General features: G+C 39.5%; 1 protein-coding gene across 10 annotated transcripts in view; it reads right to left on the bottom strand.

Annotated features, from left to right (window-relative positions):
* Positions 1-1,059: 1,059 nt before the first annotated feature.
* Tcf12 (transcription factor 12) overlaps positions 1,060-19,300 on the bottom strand; it is a 263,062-nt gene continuing 244,821 nt past the window's right edge. For 5 of the 10 annotated variants that reach the window (XM_021206111.2, XM_021206109.2, XM_029543009.1 and 2 more), the window contains 5 exons: positions 15,656-15,770; positions 15,298-15,460; positions 12,988-13,220; positions 6,451-6,604; positions 1,071-3,394 (listed from right to left, as the gene is read on the bottom strand). In XM_021206111.2, coding sequence (XP_021061770.1) covers positions 6,462-6,604; positions 12,988-13,220; positions 15,298-15,460; positions 15,656-15,770 — 654 coding nt within the window. In that variant the 3' untranslated portion in view covers positions 1,071-3,394; positions 6,451-6,461. Of the gene's footprint in view, positions 3,395-6,450; positions 6,605-12,987; positions 13,221-15,297; positions 15,461-15,655; positions 15,771-19,300 lie in introns of all 10 variants that reach the window. The other 5 variants (XM_021206104.2, XM_029543008.1, XM_021206114.2 and 2 more) reach the window with 2 other exon arrangements.

Genomic DNA, 19,300 nt, shown 5'->3' on the forward strand with positions numbered 1-19,300 from the left:
GCTAACTAAACACACACACACACACACACACACACACACACACACACACACACACCCTTCTGTGATATCTATTTAAAACAACTGAATTTCTAAGGAAGAAAAATAATTCACGAACCAGAAATGGGTGAAATGGATATGAAAATGAGACTACTAAGTCAAGATCCTTAGAAGCTACACAGAGGGAAGAGAATTGAAGGCAGGCAGGGCTTGTAGAAAAGTTTTAAGTCTTGACTTGCTCTCAGTGCTTCTGGACACAGGATCTGCCTGGGTTCCTTCTAACAAACCTGTTAATGAGGTAAGGTGACTAGCTCTCTGGATCTCACCTCACTTCAGACATCAACTATTTTCTTCTGGCATGGAGCTTTTAGTTTATCATTTTGTATGAAATCAAACTACTAAATTTATACTTATCAAATTACACAAGAAGGAAGATGATCTGTTAGGCCTCACATAACCATCGAATTTCAAAATCCATCAAAAGATGTGATTTGTCAAGATCCTGAGAGGACACAGCCTCCTCATGCAAAGAAGCTCCAGGTGGTCCCTATCTCAGGCTACCCATGAAGTCCTCACAGTAGTCAATGTATACATGTATGTATACACGCATGCATGGGTATGGTGTTAACAACAGATGGAAGAGCTTTCATTAATGCTGCCGCCCCCTATTTTGGCAGGTTTGCTTGCTTATTTATTTTTTGGTTGTAGGTAAGAGAAAAGAGACATGAAAAAGCTGTGAATGCTTTAAGGGTCCTTCCCATCATCTTCACTCTTCTCTAGATCTCCAAGAAGAGATGTTCTTTACTACCGACATGGGTTTGTTCGACCTTCAGGAGAAGACTTAAGAGGCCAGGGTCAGTAGAGAGGGCAAGAGGAGAGCTGTGTGGGGCCCGGGGGTGTCATCTTAGCTCGCCCAGCCCCATCTGTCCTGCAGGGTCACCCGTGAAGCACAATTAGTGCAGACAGGAAAAGCAGTTCCAGCCTTTCTGGGAGGAAGGAGATAGAGAAAAGAAAACAAAATACATTATTCTGTGGGAAATAGGAGTGTAAAAAACTCACTAGTTTACTATGTTAAAAAAAGGATGGCACATTTATTGCTACATAAATGTTATATACATACTGTGTTTTCTGTTACAGCGACAGAAAAAAAAATTTGAACTTCTTGCTGCTGGTTGAAAAGGTTTATCAATAATACCTTGAATTTGACACAGGATACAAATCTGCAATAAACCAACAATGGAAACTGGAGAACAAGATGAAAAGCAGCTCATCTCCAACAATTCGCTCTCACAATACTCCATAGGAACTACACGGTATGCTAGAACCTACTATGCTCTTAAAATGCTATTGTAAATTTCTGATATTAATGAACAGGTTATGGTAAATAACCCTACATTTTCTTTAACTACCTAATATAATAAAATAAAGTAAGAAACTTTTTACTGAAAACTTTTGATTTCAAAAATCTAGAAAGAGTAATATTTAGAATTCAAGAAATTTTCTTACAAGATTATTGTATAAAAGACTAGCTACAGTGAAAAATAAGCCAAATGTTTTTTTCTTTCTATTTTATGAAGGAAAGCTTCTGGGCATACTGCAAAGTCTAATATAGCGAAAAAGACGACAAGCTCTGAAGAAAAAAGGCCAGGCAGTGGCTTATGTTCACTCATACATCATAGCAACAACTGCTGTTTTAGCTGATTAACACTGAAATGAAGAACAAGGCCACAGATAGAGTCTGATCTAACTGGAGAACATATACAAATCAAGGTATGCAAATTAAGTCCACTAAGTTCACCAAAGACTGACGTGTTAGAAAGAGTCCTGATGGAGGATCTGAAGTGCTGTCTTAATGGTTTTTGTTCTTTCAAAATTCTCCGGTGTCTCTAAGTTACAGACCGATTTTGGGATTTTTCTTCTGTGCAGACTGCCACTGCCACTGGCTCTAAGGAGTTACTTAGCCAAGACCATCATGCTCAGCATGTTTTTCTCTCCCAGGGTGCTGTGGTGGAAGACAGATTTCATGGAAGTTTAAAGTGATTACTGTGTCTTAAAAACAACTGTAAAGGATTAGAGACAGAGGGTGCCTTAATGCATAATGCTAAGACAGACTGACAGATAAAGCTGGGTGCTAATCTGGCTCTTCTTGGGGTGGGGGCAGGTGGTTTGCAGGTGATTAAATCACCCTCCTGCCCCACCCCCCATGGACCAGCCAACTCAAAGGACAGAAGTAAAGCTAGGGTAAGGAACAGTGACCATTGCTCTTGGATTCCATAGGTAATTAGCCTCAGAGCGGTTGAATGCATTCATCACACTGCCTGTCCCGCTGTCCCGGAGACTACCGGGTTTTGTTACGCTCACCACGAAAAGTCATCTTTGTATTGTACTGAATGCATTTTGTGCTTACTTAACAGCTAACACTTTACAAGTACTATATTGTGTAGTACTTACTGCTCGGAAAACAAAGCAATTCCTAAAAAGTAGACTCTCCCTTGTAAGTTACACTTCTTGCTATTATAGCTTTACTATGAAACCTAGAAGCCTGAAAAGTCTTAGTGATTATTAGAAATAAAGCAATGTTTATTTGGGGACAAATCCAGGGGACAAAACTTCCCCTTTCAAAATATTAGCTAGGCTATGGTCACAGATGGTGTCTGCTTATCACTTCAGGGACATGAACAAAGCATACAGGGCTGCAAAGAGGGTTCTGGATTGTGACCATAAACTATGCAGACTTAGATCAAATATAACACCCACAAAGAGAAAATAAAAATGAGTGAAAAAAAACAAGAGAGAAATGCTATACCAAGTAATATTTTCCTATTTCATGGAAATCACTATTCATATGGCGAAGGTCGGAGAGGGCAACAAAGGACTCCCTTCCTTTTTAAGACACTAACAGGTATGCCGGGAATGCTAAGGGCCAATGGTTGCCACTGCTCTGTGAACAGCTTTAACAATGCTGGCATCAGCTGAGTGTACATCAGCTTCCCACATGAACTTTTCCCTTTATATGTAGACCTCACAGTTCCATAACAATAAATAAAATTTGTAGTTACAATGCATTTGTCAATTCAGTTTAGGCACAAGGCAACTTCCACGTTGAGTGGAGAGATGAGACAGTCTCTGATTGTGCAGAAGCGACACATTGCTTACAGCAGAATGATATGCTGCAAACACCTCACGGGCCGACGTTCTCTGACGAGCTTCCTACCCTCACTTCTGATGGAAGTGCTGACCAGTTGCTTTGATCACAGGATTACATTTGAGTTTCTTGTTTCAAGTGTTTTGCTTTTTCTTCTCCCTCCTGCCAGGTTTGTGTCTTCAGATAATCTGAGTTGTCCAAATCTTTATGAGGAGAGGTCACCTTCTATTTAGCCTACTGATGATTCTGGAACTGGACAGGGAGGGAAGAGGACAGTTAGTATATCTGATTATAAAGTATAACAATTATTAAAAACAACATTACTCTACAAATCCCAGATAGTGTTCATTATACTTAGGTTTGCGCTAGGTTAGTTCAAGTGACTTACTCAAAAGCCTTTAGGTATCAGAAGTCCCTCCTCACTAGATCCTCACTAGATGCCTGAAACTGTGCACGGTATCTTACTTGCACTATGATTTTTTTCCCTATACATAAATGTTTAGGATAAAGTTTATAAGTTGGGCATAGTTAATACATGGGCAACAATAAACAATAAAACAGAGCACATAACATTATAATATAAGTCTATGTTTTCTTTTTTGAGACAGGGTCTCACTATGTATCTCTGGCTGGCTTAAAACTTGCTATGAAGACCAGGATAACTTAGAGCTCATAATCCCTGCAACTGCCTCAGAGTGTTGGGATTAAAAGGCTGTGCCACCATGCCCAGCCTTCATTGCAAATTGTTTATGGATTACTGTTGGCTCTAAGTAACTGGAGTCATGGAAAGTGAAACTTCCAAGGAAAGGGACTAGGTCTGTAATTGCGAGAGTTTTACCATGTGTGTACAGGGAACCTTCTGATTAAAAGTTTGTACATTAGCTTAGTCAGCCAATTATGCAAACTTTCATGTTGGGAGCAGGTGAGCTGACAATACCTGGCCCTAAGAGTCCACCCACTCAGCAGTGTGATCACAGCACTCCCTCATTGCTGCACCCAGCCCACCATGTTAAGTTAATGGTTTATATTCATTTCTTCTCAACAGAAAGTTATGAAGTATTAGCTGCTGGTCCATGGTAGGTTCTCACTAAGTATTTATCTAAAGTATTTAAGAAATAGATGGGCGGTGGTGATGTATGCTTTTAATCCCCATACTCCAGAGGCCGAGGCAGGCAGATCTCTGTGAATTGAGGCTAGCCTGGTATACAGAACAAGTTACAGGATAGCCAGGGCTGTACAGAGAAACCCTGTCTCAGGGAGAAGAAAAAAAAAAAAAAAAAAAAAAAGAAAGAAAGAAAAAAATGAATTTAAGTAATTATCTTATTAGTTCAAACTTTATACATTCATACATCCTCATTACAATGTATATGTTAATAATCCTGAAAATGCCATTTCAACCCTTTATAATATGAATATAATTAGGAAAAATCATATTTCCACTTTCTTATTAGATGATAGGCAATAATACTGTTTGATAACAGTGATACTCTTGAGGATAGAAAACTATTAAAAGTTACTTGGTTTTACATTGGTGGCAAACTGTTGGATATTTTTGTATGTTCCCTAAATTACTGTTACTATTAGTGAAAGTGCAGAAGCACCTTTGCTACTGCATGTCTGTGGTGGCCTAAGGACAATGTGCAGAAGTATGTTTCTCCTTCCATCATGTGGATACTGGGGCTTGAACTCAGGCTGTCAAGTCTGTATGGCAAGCTCTTATAACAACTGAGCCATCTCCTGGGCCCCTCAGTGAGAATGTTTCCATATTATATAGAAAGATAAGGCTAGAGATCCCAACGCAGCAGGAAGTACAACAGGTAAAGATCTGGAGGTAACTAAGAGAGAACGACAGAATATAGGGAACAAGACAGGCTGTGCGTCCAGTGTGATGCTGACTGTAAGTTCTTTTCAGTCTGAGGGAAATTCATCACTTGAGCTTTGAATGAAGCTGTTCTCATTATTGCTCTTCTAGACGTATCAACTTAAAAAGTCACTCTGCCCTGACAAACAGTGGTGTGTTTTTATCGAAAGACACCAACATTTATTTATAAGATGGATCCATTACTTTTCTAGACTCTGTTCCCTATAGAATACAGGGCAATGGCTTGCCTTTTAGAGAATGTGTGAATTAACAAGCTTTTGCCTGAGGACTCTAATGATGACTGGAGGTATCTGTGGGCAGTGCTTTAGCATTCCCTCCAGGATTCTGCTGTTATAGTGATAACTGACTACCAGCATACTGACCTATCTTCCTTTTCTCCTTTTCCACTGCAGTCTAATTTGATCCTAGGAGTGGTGGCATAAACCAAATCCGACATTAAAGAGCAGTTTACTTACAAACTATTCTATCAAATTCCAGACTTTTACCTCAAAATGAGAAACTACATTTGGTATAATTTCTGTTTCCATCCATTTGCTTCTACTATTTTAAATCAGTTGAAAAATATAAGAAAATAATTATATAATGCTTAAGGCAGGTTATAAACATTAAGTTATGGTTGGGAGTGGTAGCACATGCCCTCAATCCCAGCACTTGGGAGGTAGAAGCAGGCAGATCTCTGTGAGTTCAAGGGCAGCCTGGTCTACAGAGTAAGTTCTAGGGCACATAGTATAGCCCTGTCTCAAAAAACCCAAACATTTTAAAAATGAAATGACCAGTTCTGCTCTTAATCCATGCTGCTAGTTAAAAATGCTAATTTAAAATATTTAATTATAGCTCACACTGATCAGCTTCTTAAATATTAACTTTGCAACTAAGCCTTTGTAAGTAAAACTCCAGCAGAGAGAGGGCTACTTTGGGTCTATCCCCTCACACCTTTACAGTCACCCATCAGTGGGTTCTAGAGTGTGCTCAGTTCATGACTAGAAGGGCATAGCAGCTGCATCTCACAATCTCCATCCAAGGATCCAGGTGGAAGTGTACAGTAATGGGATACAGAGAAGAGTCGAACCCAGTACTTATGACAAGAAGAATGTGGAGCGAGGGTGGGAACAGGGACAGTTGGAGAAAGGAGTCACTGTGATGTCCTCTTCTTGGAGCATGAGCACACAACACATGCCGACTCAGACCTGGCACTTCTTTATGAGCCATCAGCTGTTCAAACAATGTAAACAGTAAGTGCTCTAAAATGACACTGGCTTTGATAAGAGGAAGGCCCATAGATCATTGTATTCCCAATTACATAACTTTACCAAATTATTTGTGGCCTTGACAATCACCAGGGCCCGCCATAGAGAGCTGCTCTGCAGTTCTAACCACTGTAAAATCAAGTGATACCCTTGCACTTCCCTCTCAGACCCATACTCACCCGGCTGATGTTTACAGATGGCCCATAGGGTTGGTAGTCTCACTAAGCCCAGGATGGGTTCCTGGCAACGCGCTGGGTGGCTCTGCTGACGCAGCAGAGACTTTTTCTTCTTCTCTTCTCTTAAGGCAGGCTGCTTTGGGGTTGAGGTTCCTCTCTAGAGTAGAAGGAGAGAACTAGCATCACTATTTAAAAAGGCAAGCTGGAGCTGGGGTAAGGCAAGTGGCAGTGAGGCTGGATCTCTAGGCCTGACTGGTGTCTGTTGCCAGGGCTAGCCTCTAACTTGTGGTTATCTCCCTGCCTAGGCCACCAAAGCAGGCTAAAGACTCTTAGGTCTAAAGTTGAACAAACTGCTCTTGTTCTTTCTGTGACGATGGTCAGTCTCTGTGACTTCATTTTTATATTAAATCTAATTTACAGAGGCAGACGACATGCTAGGCTCACACTAAAACTTTAGTATTAAGTGAGATGCCAGAATTCTTTGTAACTTCTTTGTATTTTCTCTATCTTTGATTATTATTTCGTCTCCTAGGGTTTAATTTGTTTGAAATTAACATGCTAATCTAGATAAATGCAATTATCAATCAAGTTTTCCTTAGAGTCCTGCTATGACAGAGTACACTGAGTTGATATGAAGGCCTGATATGCAATTTATACCAAGACATCTGTGCTGTACCTCAAATTTACCAGTTGAGAAAACTGTCCCTTTGTGGGAAGCACATGAACACAAGAAGGCAGATGACTGTGGCCTGCCTTCCTGTCCTACTCTGATACTGCATATGCTTATAGCAGAAACAAAAATTATGTAAGAAACCGCCATAAGCAAGATACCCATGCTTGCTTTTTCTCTTTCTTTCTTCCCTTCTTCCCTTCCTCTTCTCTCTCCTTCCTTCCTTCCTTCCTTCCTTCCTTCCTTCCTTCCTTCCTTCCTTCCTTCCTTCCTTCCACAACATAGAATAAGACGGCAGAGTTCTTTCTGTGGTTGTGTTATGACAAGGAAGGTGCTAAAACTTTTGATAAAAGATAGCCAAGATGTGATGTGTGATGCACATGTATGTCTTGGAGAAGTCATAACAGGGCTACCATAAGAAATGAAAGGTGGGGCTGGTCAGTTAGTGCAGTAGTAAAAACACTGGTCAATCTCGTTGAGGCCCAGAGTTCAAACTTCAGCACCCCCATGATGGCTCAAAATTGTCCATAATTGTAGATGCATGTGATCTGATGCCCTCTTCTGGTGTGTAGATATAAATGCAGACAAAGACTCTGTCTCTGCCTCCTAAGTGCTGGAATTAAAGGTATGCACCACAAAGTCCAGCAGATACTGCATTTTTAAAATGTCATATTTTCTAGAAATGGGTACTTGGCTCAATGCTCCTAGTACAGCTTCCTTTGTTAATGTTTCCCCTTCTAAGGAAGGTAAGTGTATTTGAATGTGTACATTTTTAGTGCCTACCTGTAGTCCACATCTTAGTTATAAAAAGAAAAGGGCTTTATTATGGTAAACCCAGTTGACTCTATGAACTTCAGTTCACACAGAATGATATAATACCAGTTTACATTCTGCTTCTCTAAGACCCAGCATTTAGTGAAAATGCATAAAACCTATATAATTATGAGGAGAATTAATAAAAGAAAGGTACAAATTGTTCTTTACTTATTAAGGATTCCTGGTAGGTACAAATAGTATGTTTGTCATTTAGATAAAAAACATCAACATGAGGCTGGAAAGAGGATTAAGTGGTTAGAGCATACACTCACTGTTCTTGCAGAGTGCCTTATAACTATGAATAACTCCGGAGCTGGGGGAATCCAATGTCTCTGGCGTCCTTGGGCATTGGAACTCACATGTACATAACTAAAAATAAATCTTTAAAATACAACAATGGCTTTCTTTTCCCTGTCTGTGGTTCTGGGATGAACTCATGGTCTTATGTATGCTCAGATTGTACTTTAGCACTCAGATGCACATACAACCCAAGGACTGCGTTCTCAACAGGAAACTGTCTCTGCCTAAGAGGAGCTTGTCTTTTGATAGGTATCGTGGAATTGTTGAGACAATGGTCTCATGATCAAAGATTAAGGGTAAATCAGAATGTCAACTAAGAGAGCAAAGTGAGACTTGAAGGTTTTCAAAAGGGAACAGGCTCTTATTTCTCTTCTAGTGGACAACTGCTCTGAGCTAACTATGACTCTTTTCATACTAAGACCTAGGGGCCATAATGTAATAGTTGAGAAGAACTGAGAGCCTCCAGCTTGACATGTTAACTAAGATCTTATAGAGCCTGAGAGTCAGATAAAGAAAAGTTAGGACTGGAAGGAAGAGACTATTCTAGTAGATTCTACTTAAAGTATCCACAACTTTGATAACAGCAACAGTAGCAGCTCCAAAGGCCTATATCACTCTCTTATATCCTTGATATAAATGTACAGCCCTGACCAATGTGTACATAGCCAGGAAGGTCTGATACAAATCTAAGTAGAACCAGATTCCTCTATTTCATCAAGAGTTTTACCTATTGAATTTTTGGCTAATTGAACAGTCACTTCTTTACATTACTAGGCAAAGCAAGTATCTATGCTATTATGACTCCATGGAGATACATGCAAAGACAAGAATTTTAGTGATAGTTTCCTTATATAGCTGTTTTTGTAGTTACAGCTGACTTTTTTTCCTTTATTTTTAATAATGAAATCACAATCTTACTCAATGTTGTAACACACCAAAAATGCCTATCAGTATGTTTTCATTTTTTAAAAAAGATTTATTTATTATTATATGTAAGTAAACTGTAGCTGACTTCAGACTCACCAGAAAAAGCCATCAGATCTCATTATGGATGGTTATGCGCCATGATATGTTTATTGGGATTTGAACTCAGGACCTTCAGAACAGCAAGCAGTCAGTGCTCTTAACTGCTGAGCCATCTCTCCAGCCCATTTTCATAAACCCTCAAACACATCGCATTATTCATTAGTTTCATTTTCTTTCCCTGGGGCTTTTTACCCCCAGGTAAGCACCCTCTAGGCCAGTAAGTTGACACAGGGTTTTGTAAACTGACTTGCCTATGCAAGAGCTTTCCTGGGTCTCACGGCTTTATTTCTCCTGTGTGTGTCCCTATTGGCAAGTCTATGATCCAAATGCTTTCTGAACTATACATGGGAAGTGGGTTTGTGAAGGTATCCCTCTACTGTTTCAAGAATCTAGAAATGTCCCAAATTGATAACCCTGGAATCTTGTTTCTTTGTTTCTAGATGATTCAAATTTTGTTCCTAGAAGCTTTAGGATAATCCCTAGTGTGCTGAAATCTCATGATGGTGTTCTTTATCCTCAGGTCTTAAAAATATTGTCTATGTGCACACAGGGGTGTATATGTGTCCATAGTGGGCGTATGGATGCTGAAGAACAGCTTATAGGAGCTGGTTTTCTCCTTCAGCCATGGAGGTATACTTCAGGGATCAAACTCAGGCTGTCAGGCTTAGTAGCTCATGCTTTTAACAGTTAAGCTATCCTGCTGGTTCTACTGTCAGGTCACTTTTAAACCATTCTTTTTAACATAATGTTAAATCCTAACCTTGAAACAAATATTGTGCAAGACATAGAATGAGCTTGTCAGTGACCACAACTGTACCTACTTTCTACCCCATGCCTATCTTAGTTCTTCTGTCCTTTTGCATTAATGTCATTTTAATTCATTTTAATGGCCAACAGAAAGAGTGGAGTATTATCAGTACACACATCTGCCATGTTTGATCACTTCCTTGCAAATCAATATCCTGGGGTTGGGGTCTGGATACATGTTTAAAAGAAGACCCCCAGATAATTCTGGTACCAGGCAGACCTAAGAACCACCATCACTCTCCATTTTCCTCCACTCTTATCCAAAACAGTAAGCTGAATGAGCTGATGTGTGAATGAGTTTGGGAGGAAGAAGTGTTTGATCACCTACTGAATCTGTGTAAGATGAGAATACAAACTTGAGGACCACAATGAAATTTTCTAGGAAGAGACATGGCTAGGCTACTGTCAACAACCATTGTGACAATGGAAATGCTTAAATGGCAATGGCAGAGATTAGATGGGGTTTTGTACAATGAATAACAAAGCACAAAAAGTGTTCTGGGAGAACCTGCTATCCCTAAGTCTGTCTGCCTTAGGAGGCTCCACATTGAGGTTAGTCAGATACTAAGTCAGGTAAACAAAGTATGTCTTTACAGAAACTTCTGGCTCAGGACTGCAGGTGTACTGAGCCTTTCTAAATGAACACATTATCAAACATCCCAACTTCTGCAGATACAGTCTAGGCAAATATAACTACACCAAGCTTAGAAGACACTGCCAAGGATTAGGCATAGGCACTGGGAGCTGATGAGATATGGGGTAGAAGGCATCTGAATGCTTTTCAAGGAGTTGTAAGATAAGGGTTCTGCCAACCCCTGACACTAGTAATGATAATTTGCTATGTTTGCGGACAGGATCCTAGCATAACTGTCTTCTGAGAGTATTCATCCATCACCTGATGGAAGCAGATGCAGAGACACACAGCTAAATGAGGCAGAGCTCAGGAGTTTTACGGAAGAGTAGAGGGAAGGAATGAGGAAGGCAGAGTGGTCAAGGACACCTCAAGAAGACCTACAAAGTAAACTAACCTGGGCCCATGAGGGCTCAGAGACTGAACTACCAAACAAAGAGTATGCATGGGCTGGACCTAGTGCCCTTAGACATATGCAGCAGGTGTGCTGCTTGCTCTTTAAGTCAGGCCCCTAACAACTGGAGCAAGGGCTGTCTATCTCTGTTGTAGTCTTTAGATTCCTTTCCCATAGCTGTGCTGCCTTGTCTGGCCTCAGTGGGAGAAGATGAGCTTAGTCTTACTATGACTTGATGTACCAGAGTGGGTGGGTACCCATGGAAGGCCTCTCCTTCTCTGAGGAGAAGGGGAAGGGGAATGGGGAGAAGGGTGTAAAGTTGTGCCTGGGAGGAGAGGGGGGATGGAGGGAGGCTTCAATCAGGCTGTAAAGTGGAGAAATCAACAATTAATGGAGAAAAAAAGAAAAAGGCTCTGGGCTTCAGGTTGCATAGTCTGAAAATGGAAGAAAAGGCCTTCCTGGGATTAAAGCAATCCTTAGGACAGTTGGAGTTTAGTGTGTCTAAAGTTCACTCATCTCTAATCAGTTAAAAATTCCTCAGACTTGACAGCTCATAACGTGTGATAAAGACAGACCTATACTCCTAACATGATAGTTAGGAGGCAGTTTAGTAAGTAGCTGGACAAGCCTGCATATCCTCTCAGACTTGCTGTTTCTGCTCTAAGTACCTGCAGAGGACTGCAGCAAGTCAAATGCTACAAATGAATACAGTCTACCTGTGAAACACAAAGTTTCTAACTTTCTTACACATAAGGAAACATTTCTCATTTTAATGGCTTGCTCTGAGGCTAGGTATCACCACTCTCAAAAGCAGTGGTGGCGCGGGCCTTTAATCCCAGCTCTTGGGAGGCAGAGGCAGGCGGATTTCTGAGTTCAAGGCCAGCTTGGTCTACAGAATGAGTTCCAGGACAGCCAGGGCTACACAGAGAAACTCTGTCTCAAAAAGCAAAAACAAACAAGCAAACACGACCCCCCCACACCCCCCCACACAACCATGTCTTCTAGCTCTAATGCAGGGCAGAAATGAAAAGGTGTTACACAGGAATACATTCTGGCGCCTTTGCTGATCCCACAGATTTCTATGCAGATAGAGAAGGTGGCACTAACAGTAAATTGCTTGTGAAATCAGAATGGAATGCATGACAGGCTGAAAAGAGAAGAATGCACCCAGGACTTCCTTACAGGTGCCCTGTTGTCTTCAGAGTGGGACCAAGTGTTCATTCAGATACAGTTCAAGAAGGGTGTGTGTATGAATGACTATGAGAATGGTTGGTGAAGGAAGGATAATGTTCCTGTTCCTGTGGTGAGCAGCCACCAGCCTCTGTGTGTCTCAGAGGAGACTGTAATCTGTAAGATCTGTTTTATGAACAGTTATTCTCTATCACTTCAAGGGTTTTGAACAAGATGAGATTTTAGGAGCAGGATGACTATGCACCACCATTCCTACACATCAAGCATATTGGATGGACACAGAAATGAATTCCCAGCTAATGGTAATGATGTAGCTTTCAAGCATTTACCTACCCTACTTTCTTTGTACCCAATACAAACATTTAGATAATCTAAGACAAATAGGAGAGAGAGAGTTGCTCACAAGCAAAGAGAGTTGTGGCCCAAAGCCACATTTATTGATTCCTTGCAAAAAGGTTGCAGATGAAACCTTTAGGGAGCTGCTGAAACACAAGCCAGAGGGTGAAAACTCAGGAGGAGAAGCTTCCACTATTTGATAACTGCCCAGCACAAAAGAGGTGTTGTGATGAGTGCACACTAAACAAATGAAGTTTAAAGCCTTTTCAGGATCCCATGATGACAGACATATTCAGAGAGCTTTCAGATGACTTGCCTAAGCAAAGCACCGTTAACAAGTGTCTGCCGGTCTCTGCTGGACTGACTTACCTCTGACTTGCTGTTCTAGACTAAGGATGACTGCCACGGCCTGATGAAGAATGAGAAGTTTTGTCTGAGGTTTTTCACTCTTCAAATGAAGTTGACACATTCGGCCAAGCTCCTTGAACGCCTCGTTAATATCCCGCACACGCAGGCGCTCTCTGGCATTGTTAGCCATCCGCCTTTCCTTCTCCCTTTCGATTTTCTGTTCTGGATTCAGATCCTCATCTTCATTGGTACTGCTGGAAAAGAGTAGCACAGAGGTTATGAGCTTCTCTATAAATATGCTGATTGTGCCAAATTATAAAGTATACTAATTGAATGGAAATTATAACCCCTACTAGACAGGAGCAACAGCTGTACTTAATGTGATGGAAAATGCCTTTCCTTTCTTCAATGTACCTGAATAGTCATTTAGTTAAGCTTTACCACATGTATGTTAATATATTTTCATCGCACATTTTAGCATAAAGGCCTCTCCAAGAAAGCAAATTATTTGTAAATAAGAAAGAAAACTAAATTCTACAACCTTGTTATTCAGACTGGATCCAAAGATCAGCATTACCAGGACAGTTCAACACATACTTTCAACTTCTACCCTTAGGCCATTAGCAGGCCCCACTGATTCAAATGTACTAAGTGCTAAGGTCCTGTCCCAGAGCATGAGTACATCTTGTCACTTGAGCCTACTTGTCACTCCATGACTCTGCAAGTCACCTACTGCACAAAGGACAGAAGACATAGAGGGCCTCAAAACACAGGTAACTATGATGACGAAAAAAATCCAGGAGAACGGGAATAAAAAAATCTTTTTGAAGGACAGACTGACTTATGTATTATCTCTGGTTATTTGGTACTGCAACAGTAGAACTGAATAGCTGTGAAAGAAACAATTTGGCCCATAAAACTGTAAGTATCTATGCTCTGCCCCTTTACAGCAGAAAAGTCTGTTGATTTTTAATGGATATGGAAAGAAGGATGCAAATTATCTGTTAAAATTTGTTCAGAATAATAAAACAATGAGTTAGGTTGCTTAGGAGAAGTAGTCTCAGAATTCTCTGACTGGTGGATTTCTGAGTTCAAGGCCAGCCTGGTCTACAAAGTGAGTTTCAGGTCAGCGAGGGCTATATAGAGAAACCCTGTCTTGAAAAACCAAAAAAAAAAGAATTCTCTGACTGAATTTACTTTCTCACTTACACTCTTCACGAATAAGATGCATACTAAACCCACAGCACTGTCAAGATTCATTTTTCTCAAGAGAGACACATAGGCTTTGAAAGCTATGAGGATGATGTCAAAGGCAAAGAAGCTCTTTGTTAGGTGTGTAAGTGGGAGAAAGGGCCACGGATGGCTTCTGTTAGTTCTATTGTTTCAATCTCCTCTGCATTATAATCTAGCACACAAAATGGGTAGTTTAAATATCATTAGCTGTATGTGATAGATACTTCATCAATAAATGACTCACCATAAAGTAGGATGCATTTAAAAACATTAAGTCATGCTGGGCTTGGCTGATCATGTCTGTAATCCCAGCACTTAGAAGACTGAGGCAGGGGAATCATGAGCTCAAGACCAGCCTAGTTATAATGTCTGAAAAACAATACTACAGATATGTGTGCACAAACAAAATCACCTAATTTTAATGTAGAACTAAAAAAAAAAAACTGAAGGAAGATATACAAATTATTAGAAACTAATGTCCAAATTCATGCTTGAAAGAAAATCAAGTTCAATTTCTAGAAAACTCTACCTAAGAGTATCACTTCATCTGGAAAACTTTCTCTTTTATATTTTTCTCAAATTACTGCTGAAATCAGAGAATAGCAAATCCCTATGAAGAACAAAAAGGTAAATATTTCCTGTTTTGTGAGACAAATGGTATCTGTGGCAACTACTCAAATCTGCCAATATAAAGCAACACAGCTACGGACGACATGAAACCAAAGCATATGGTGGTTTTCTAAGAATAACACATAATAAGCAACAGGCTGATGCTTGAATGAACCACACTAGATTTTGCCATATACTTAGTTCTTTAACAGATCAAATATTTATTGGCAGACGTACAACAGTTTAACCTGTCCTCTCATTGTCATTTTTATAAACTATGGGCAACTAAGAAGCGATAGGCAGTTCTTTTTTCATATGACGACACAAAGAGGTCTGTAGATGAAATGGGTAAATATATACTAAACACACACACACACACACACACACAAAACCACAGCCTGGCACCTAGAATGTAGCTGGTTATTATGAATGCATGTTCTAAGCCTTTTTTCTTCCAGAGAACATGTGAGCTTTAAGGGCTGGACATACCTTGTTCTGCCCCTAGATGAGACCTTGATGTCTTTCTGGGAGGACTCATCATCTGATTTCATGTCATCTGATGAAGGAGGTTCATGAAGGTTCTCATCTTTTTCTTTGTTTTCAGTCTTGATTTCTGTTGGAACAACACTTCCAGACTGATTTTGTACACCACCTACCGAAGAGGCAAAGGAAACATAAAACATAAGTAGATTCATATTTCAACCAAGATGGTTCCAAGCTTTCTAGAGGGGAAATACCCCTTAGGGTTATGCTATAAGAAACCTTCTGGAGGCAAGGGAAAGACCATTATGTAGACCCAGAAAGAACTTCTCAGAAATTAGTGGTCAAAAAATGAAAAGACAGTCACCTCTGAAATTTTCTGGTGTTTTATGGTTCAGTTCTGTGTTTGAGGCAGCAACAGTACTAGACAGGACCGAATGATTGCCATTGAGACTGACTGAATCTTCCCGATGTGCTCCGACCTAAAGTGAAAATAATCAGAAAAAAAAAAAAAATCAACAGTGGCCAATTTTTATTTTATTTTATTTATTTTATTGTGATAGGCCAGTTGGCAAGCTGATCCTGAAATCCTTAATTCAAATGACTCTCCGGCCTCAGTCTTCTGAATAGCTAGGATTACAGGCATGCACTACTTCATTTGGTTTTGTATAAGTCTTATACGGGAATTTATAGAGAATATAGTACTATTCATCTGAATTTAACAACTCTTTTTTTGGGGTGTCACTTTTTCTGAATTTTGGTGAACATTTCAAAATACTTGACAGAAAGAAAATATTTGAATTCAGATGTTATTTACAAATTAAGTTTCAAAATTTATATTCTATAGAGTATAGTTAGGAAAAGCTAACTGAGTTCCACATTCTAGCCACTATACCACCAGAGGGCTTCAAACAAGCTCTTAGAGATAATATATAAGGCTTAGCATTAGAGAGCTCCATAGACTCAGAAACCTACTGTGTATACCTGCTCCTGTACTGAGTAAAATAGTCCTGCACTGAAGGTACTAATGATTTTCATCTAACTGTACCTTCCCACATATACAGCATCTTATTTTTCCTCCCTCTTGCCTGCAATGCAAACCTAAAGCAAACCAAAGGCTTTGTATCTCTGGGCAGTGAAATCCCCATATCTATTTTTAAGCTTCAAACAAACCCAAGTTATAGCTGACCCAAATGAGAAAGTAAGCACACACAAATACCAACTAATAGATACTGCACTGTTTTAAGAGAAACATATTACAAATAAAGCTTTTTCCTACAATAGTAGCAGACTTGTCAACTAAAGTATTAAGCTTTAAATAGTTTACTGCATGGATTATACAGAACTACTGTTTTTCAACAGATCTTTCACCCTTAACAAATTATCATACACCGAATACCTCAAATAATTAATGTAGCTTTTATCTTTTCTGACTGAATTTTACTCTAAGATGTATAAATATCCTTTGTTTTCCTGTAAGCTGAATAAAAGAACCGAAGGCAGAGTTTCAGGCCACTGGGTCTTTTGGCAATGGGCCAGATTAGAGTTTATTAGGTAGATATCCACCCCTCTTCTAGAGAATTCTTTATCTTTATCCTTATTTTTAATATACTCCATAGCTACTTTCAAAATTAACTTAGAGCTACTCTGTCACTGTTCCCTTTGGATATCAAGACTGTACTGTCCCCCCCCAACATGTAAATTTCACCATGCATTGAAGTCATACATTAAGCCAGAGAGGGCCACAGAAACGATGTACAATTTCAGCCTCTTGCCACCTTAGAAAATTTCTGAACTTTAGGTTCCCTGTCCCCATTAAAGACTCTAGAAAAACCTGAAGGACTGAGCCTAACAGTTAGTGAAGAACGACTATAAAAGGAGAAACTTTCAATGGTCTCCCAATGGAGAGTTCCCATGGGACTCTGTCATAAGACATCCTGGTCAAGTCTGCCCTTAACACTTACTAGTGCCTTCTTCCTACAGACTACTGAGTGGCCCAAGAGGAAATCTTATTATAGGGGCTCATGAGATGGCTCAGGGTAGAAGTTCTTGCCACAAAAGCCTGAGGACACAGGTGTTCAGATCCCCAGCACCCACATAAAGGCTGGGTGGTATGACAGCAGCTTGTAACCTCAGTGCAAGACAGACAGAGGGAGAAGATCCCCAGAGTAAGATAGCTAGCTAGAGTGGCTGGATTGGTAAGGTCTGAGATCAAGTGAGAGACCTTGCCTCTCACTGGGGACACCAGATGTTAACTTCTGACCTATACCCATACACACCCACACACCCACAAGAAATCCCATTTTACAAAAAGATATGAGCTAAATACAATATATAGATGCTAGTTTGAAGTATGGGCCTATTTTAAACGTAAAATGCTATAGAGGGACTGTGGCTCAGACAACCTCTATGAGATAAAGCAGAAGCTGAACTTTCTGTAAGTTTGTACGCTTAAAACTTCTCAGGATTTTGGTAAGAGATGATAAGTTAATTATTTTTTAAGATTTATTTATTTTATGTATATGGGCACACTGTTGCTGACACACCAGAAGAATGCAATGGATTCCATTACAGATGGTTGTGAGCCACCATGTAGTTGCTGGGAATTGAACTCATGACCTCTGGAAGAGCAGCCAGTGTGCTTTTAACCATTGAGCCATCTCTCCAGCCCTGGTAACTTTTGTTTTTTTAATTAATATTTTAAATTACAATAAAACAAAATAGCCTTATAAACTTTAAAGTACACAAATATTCACTTTGAATTACACAAGAGAAACCCAGGAACTCCTGAATTCTGTTCAGAGACAATGTACCTGCTGAATTCTCATTTTCTCTTATTTTAATAGCACCATTAATACAAAACAAAAAACTTTTTGCACCTTAAATAATAAAAGCATGTTCTACTGATCCTCTTCCTGAGAAGTCTCTGCAGCAAAGGGTCATTACCTTTCCTTAAGGAAAATAAGGAACTAGAATAAAAATGCCAGCCGTATTTTCGCCTCAATGGAACAGTCCAAAGTTATTTTCTTACAGGAACTCACATTACTGGCCTCCAAAAAAATTTCAATTGGCATATGTAATAAAAATAGAAGCCTTTTAAAAATGGTCTCAGACTAGGAGGACACTTGAAGTCAGGCATTTCCCATGTTAATGCAGCCAGCAGAAACCTTTTCTGGGTAACTTGATTCCCTTTGCAAATGGCCCTCATATATTTTCTGAAGAATCTGACTTCCACAGCTTTTATAGTTCTCTAACCCTTGCCCACCACATATCCTTCCTTTAATCTGTGGCTTCACATTGACATGGCTGTCTACATGAACAACAGGTGTATAAACAGTGCTTTGTCTGCATCCAGAGCCTGTGGACCAGCCAGATAGGACTATTTTAATTGTTCAACTCGTTAGCATACAGCTGACAGGCTGCTACTGTTGGAGCAGTAGCAGGAAGGCAAACCCATAGGCTTGCTATGTTCTAAATTTCAATTCCTATAAGAACTTCTTTTCAGAATAAAAGATCCAACCCACTAAATGACTTATTCTTACAAACTGAACCTTCACAAGCTGTTTACAGCTTGACTTCTGTGGAATAACTTACAAAGAAACTTCTTTTCATTTAATCTGGCCAATGACTTTAGTACTCATAATAGAAAAATGTTAAATCTCATTAGCTGATGAATTAGAGAACAGACTTCAAACTTAATATAAAGTTCTGATTCTGTTCTAATTAATTGTTCATTTGTACTATCTGCTGATTATTGTTTTAATTTTGGTGTTATTAATATATAGACCGACTAAATGATTTTTATACATACACTGTTTAAAATATTTTGCTGGCTTAATTCATGTAGTTTCCTTAATCCTTATTATTTCCTTAAGTGTATAACTTCTATTATTTTCAAAAAAATTCAAAGTATTTTTAAATGTAAAAACATTGTTTAAGCCCTTAAAAATTATTTAAAAGTGACCTTAATGAAAATAAAACATTTAGAAGTTTCCATTTAGGAAAAAAAAAA

Source organism: Mus pahari, chromosome 10, assembly GCF_900095145.1.
Source record: "Mus pahari chromosome 10, PAHARI_EIJ_v1.1, whole genome shotgun sequence".
NCBI lineage: Eukaryota > Metazoa > Chordata > Mammalia > Rodentia > Muridae > Mus > Mus pahari.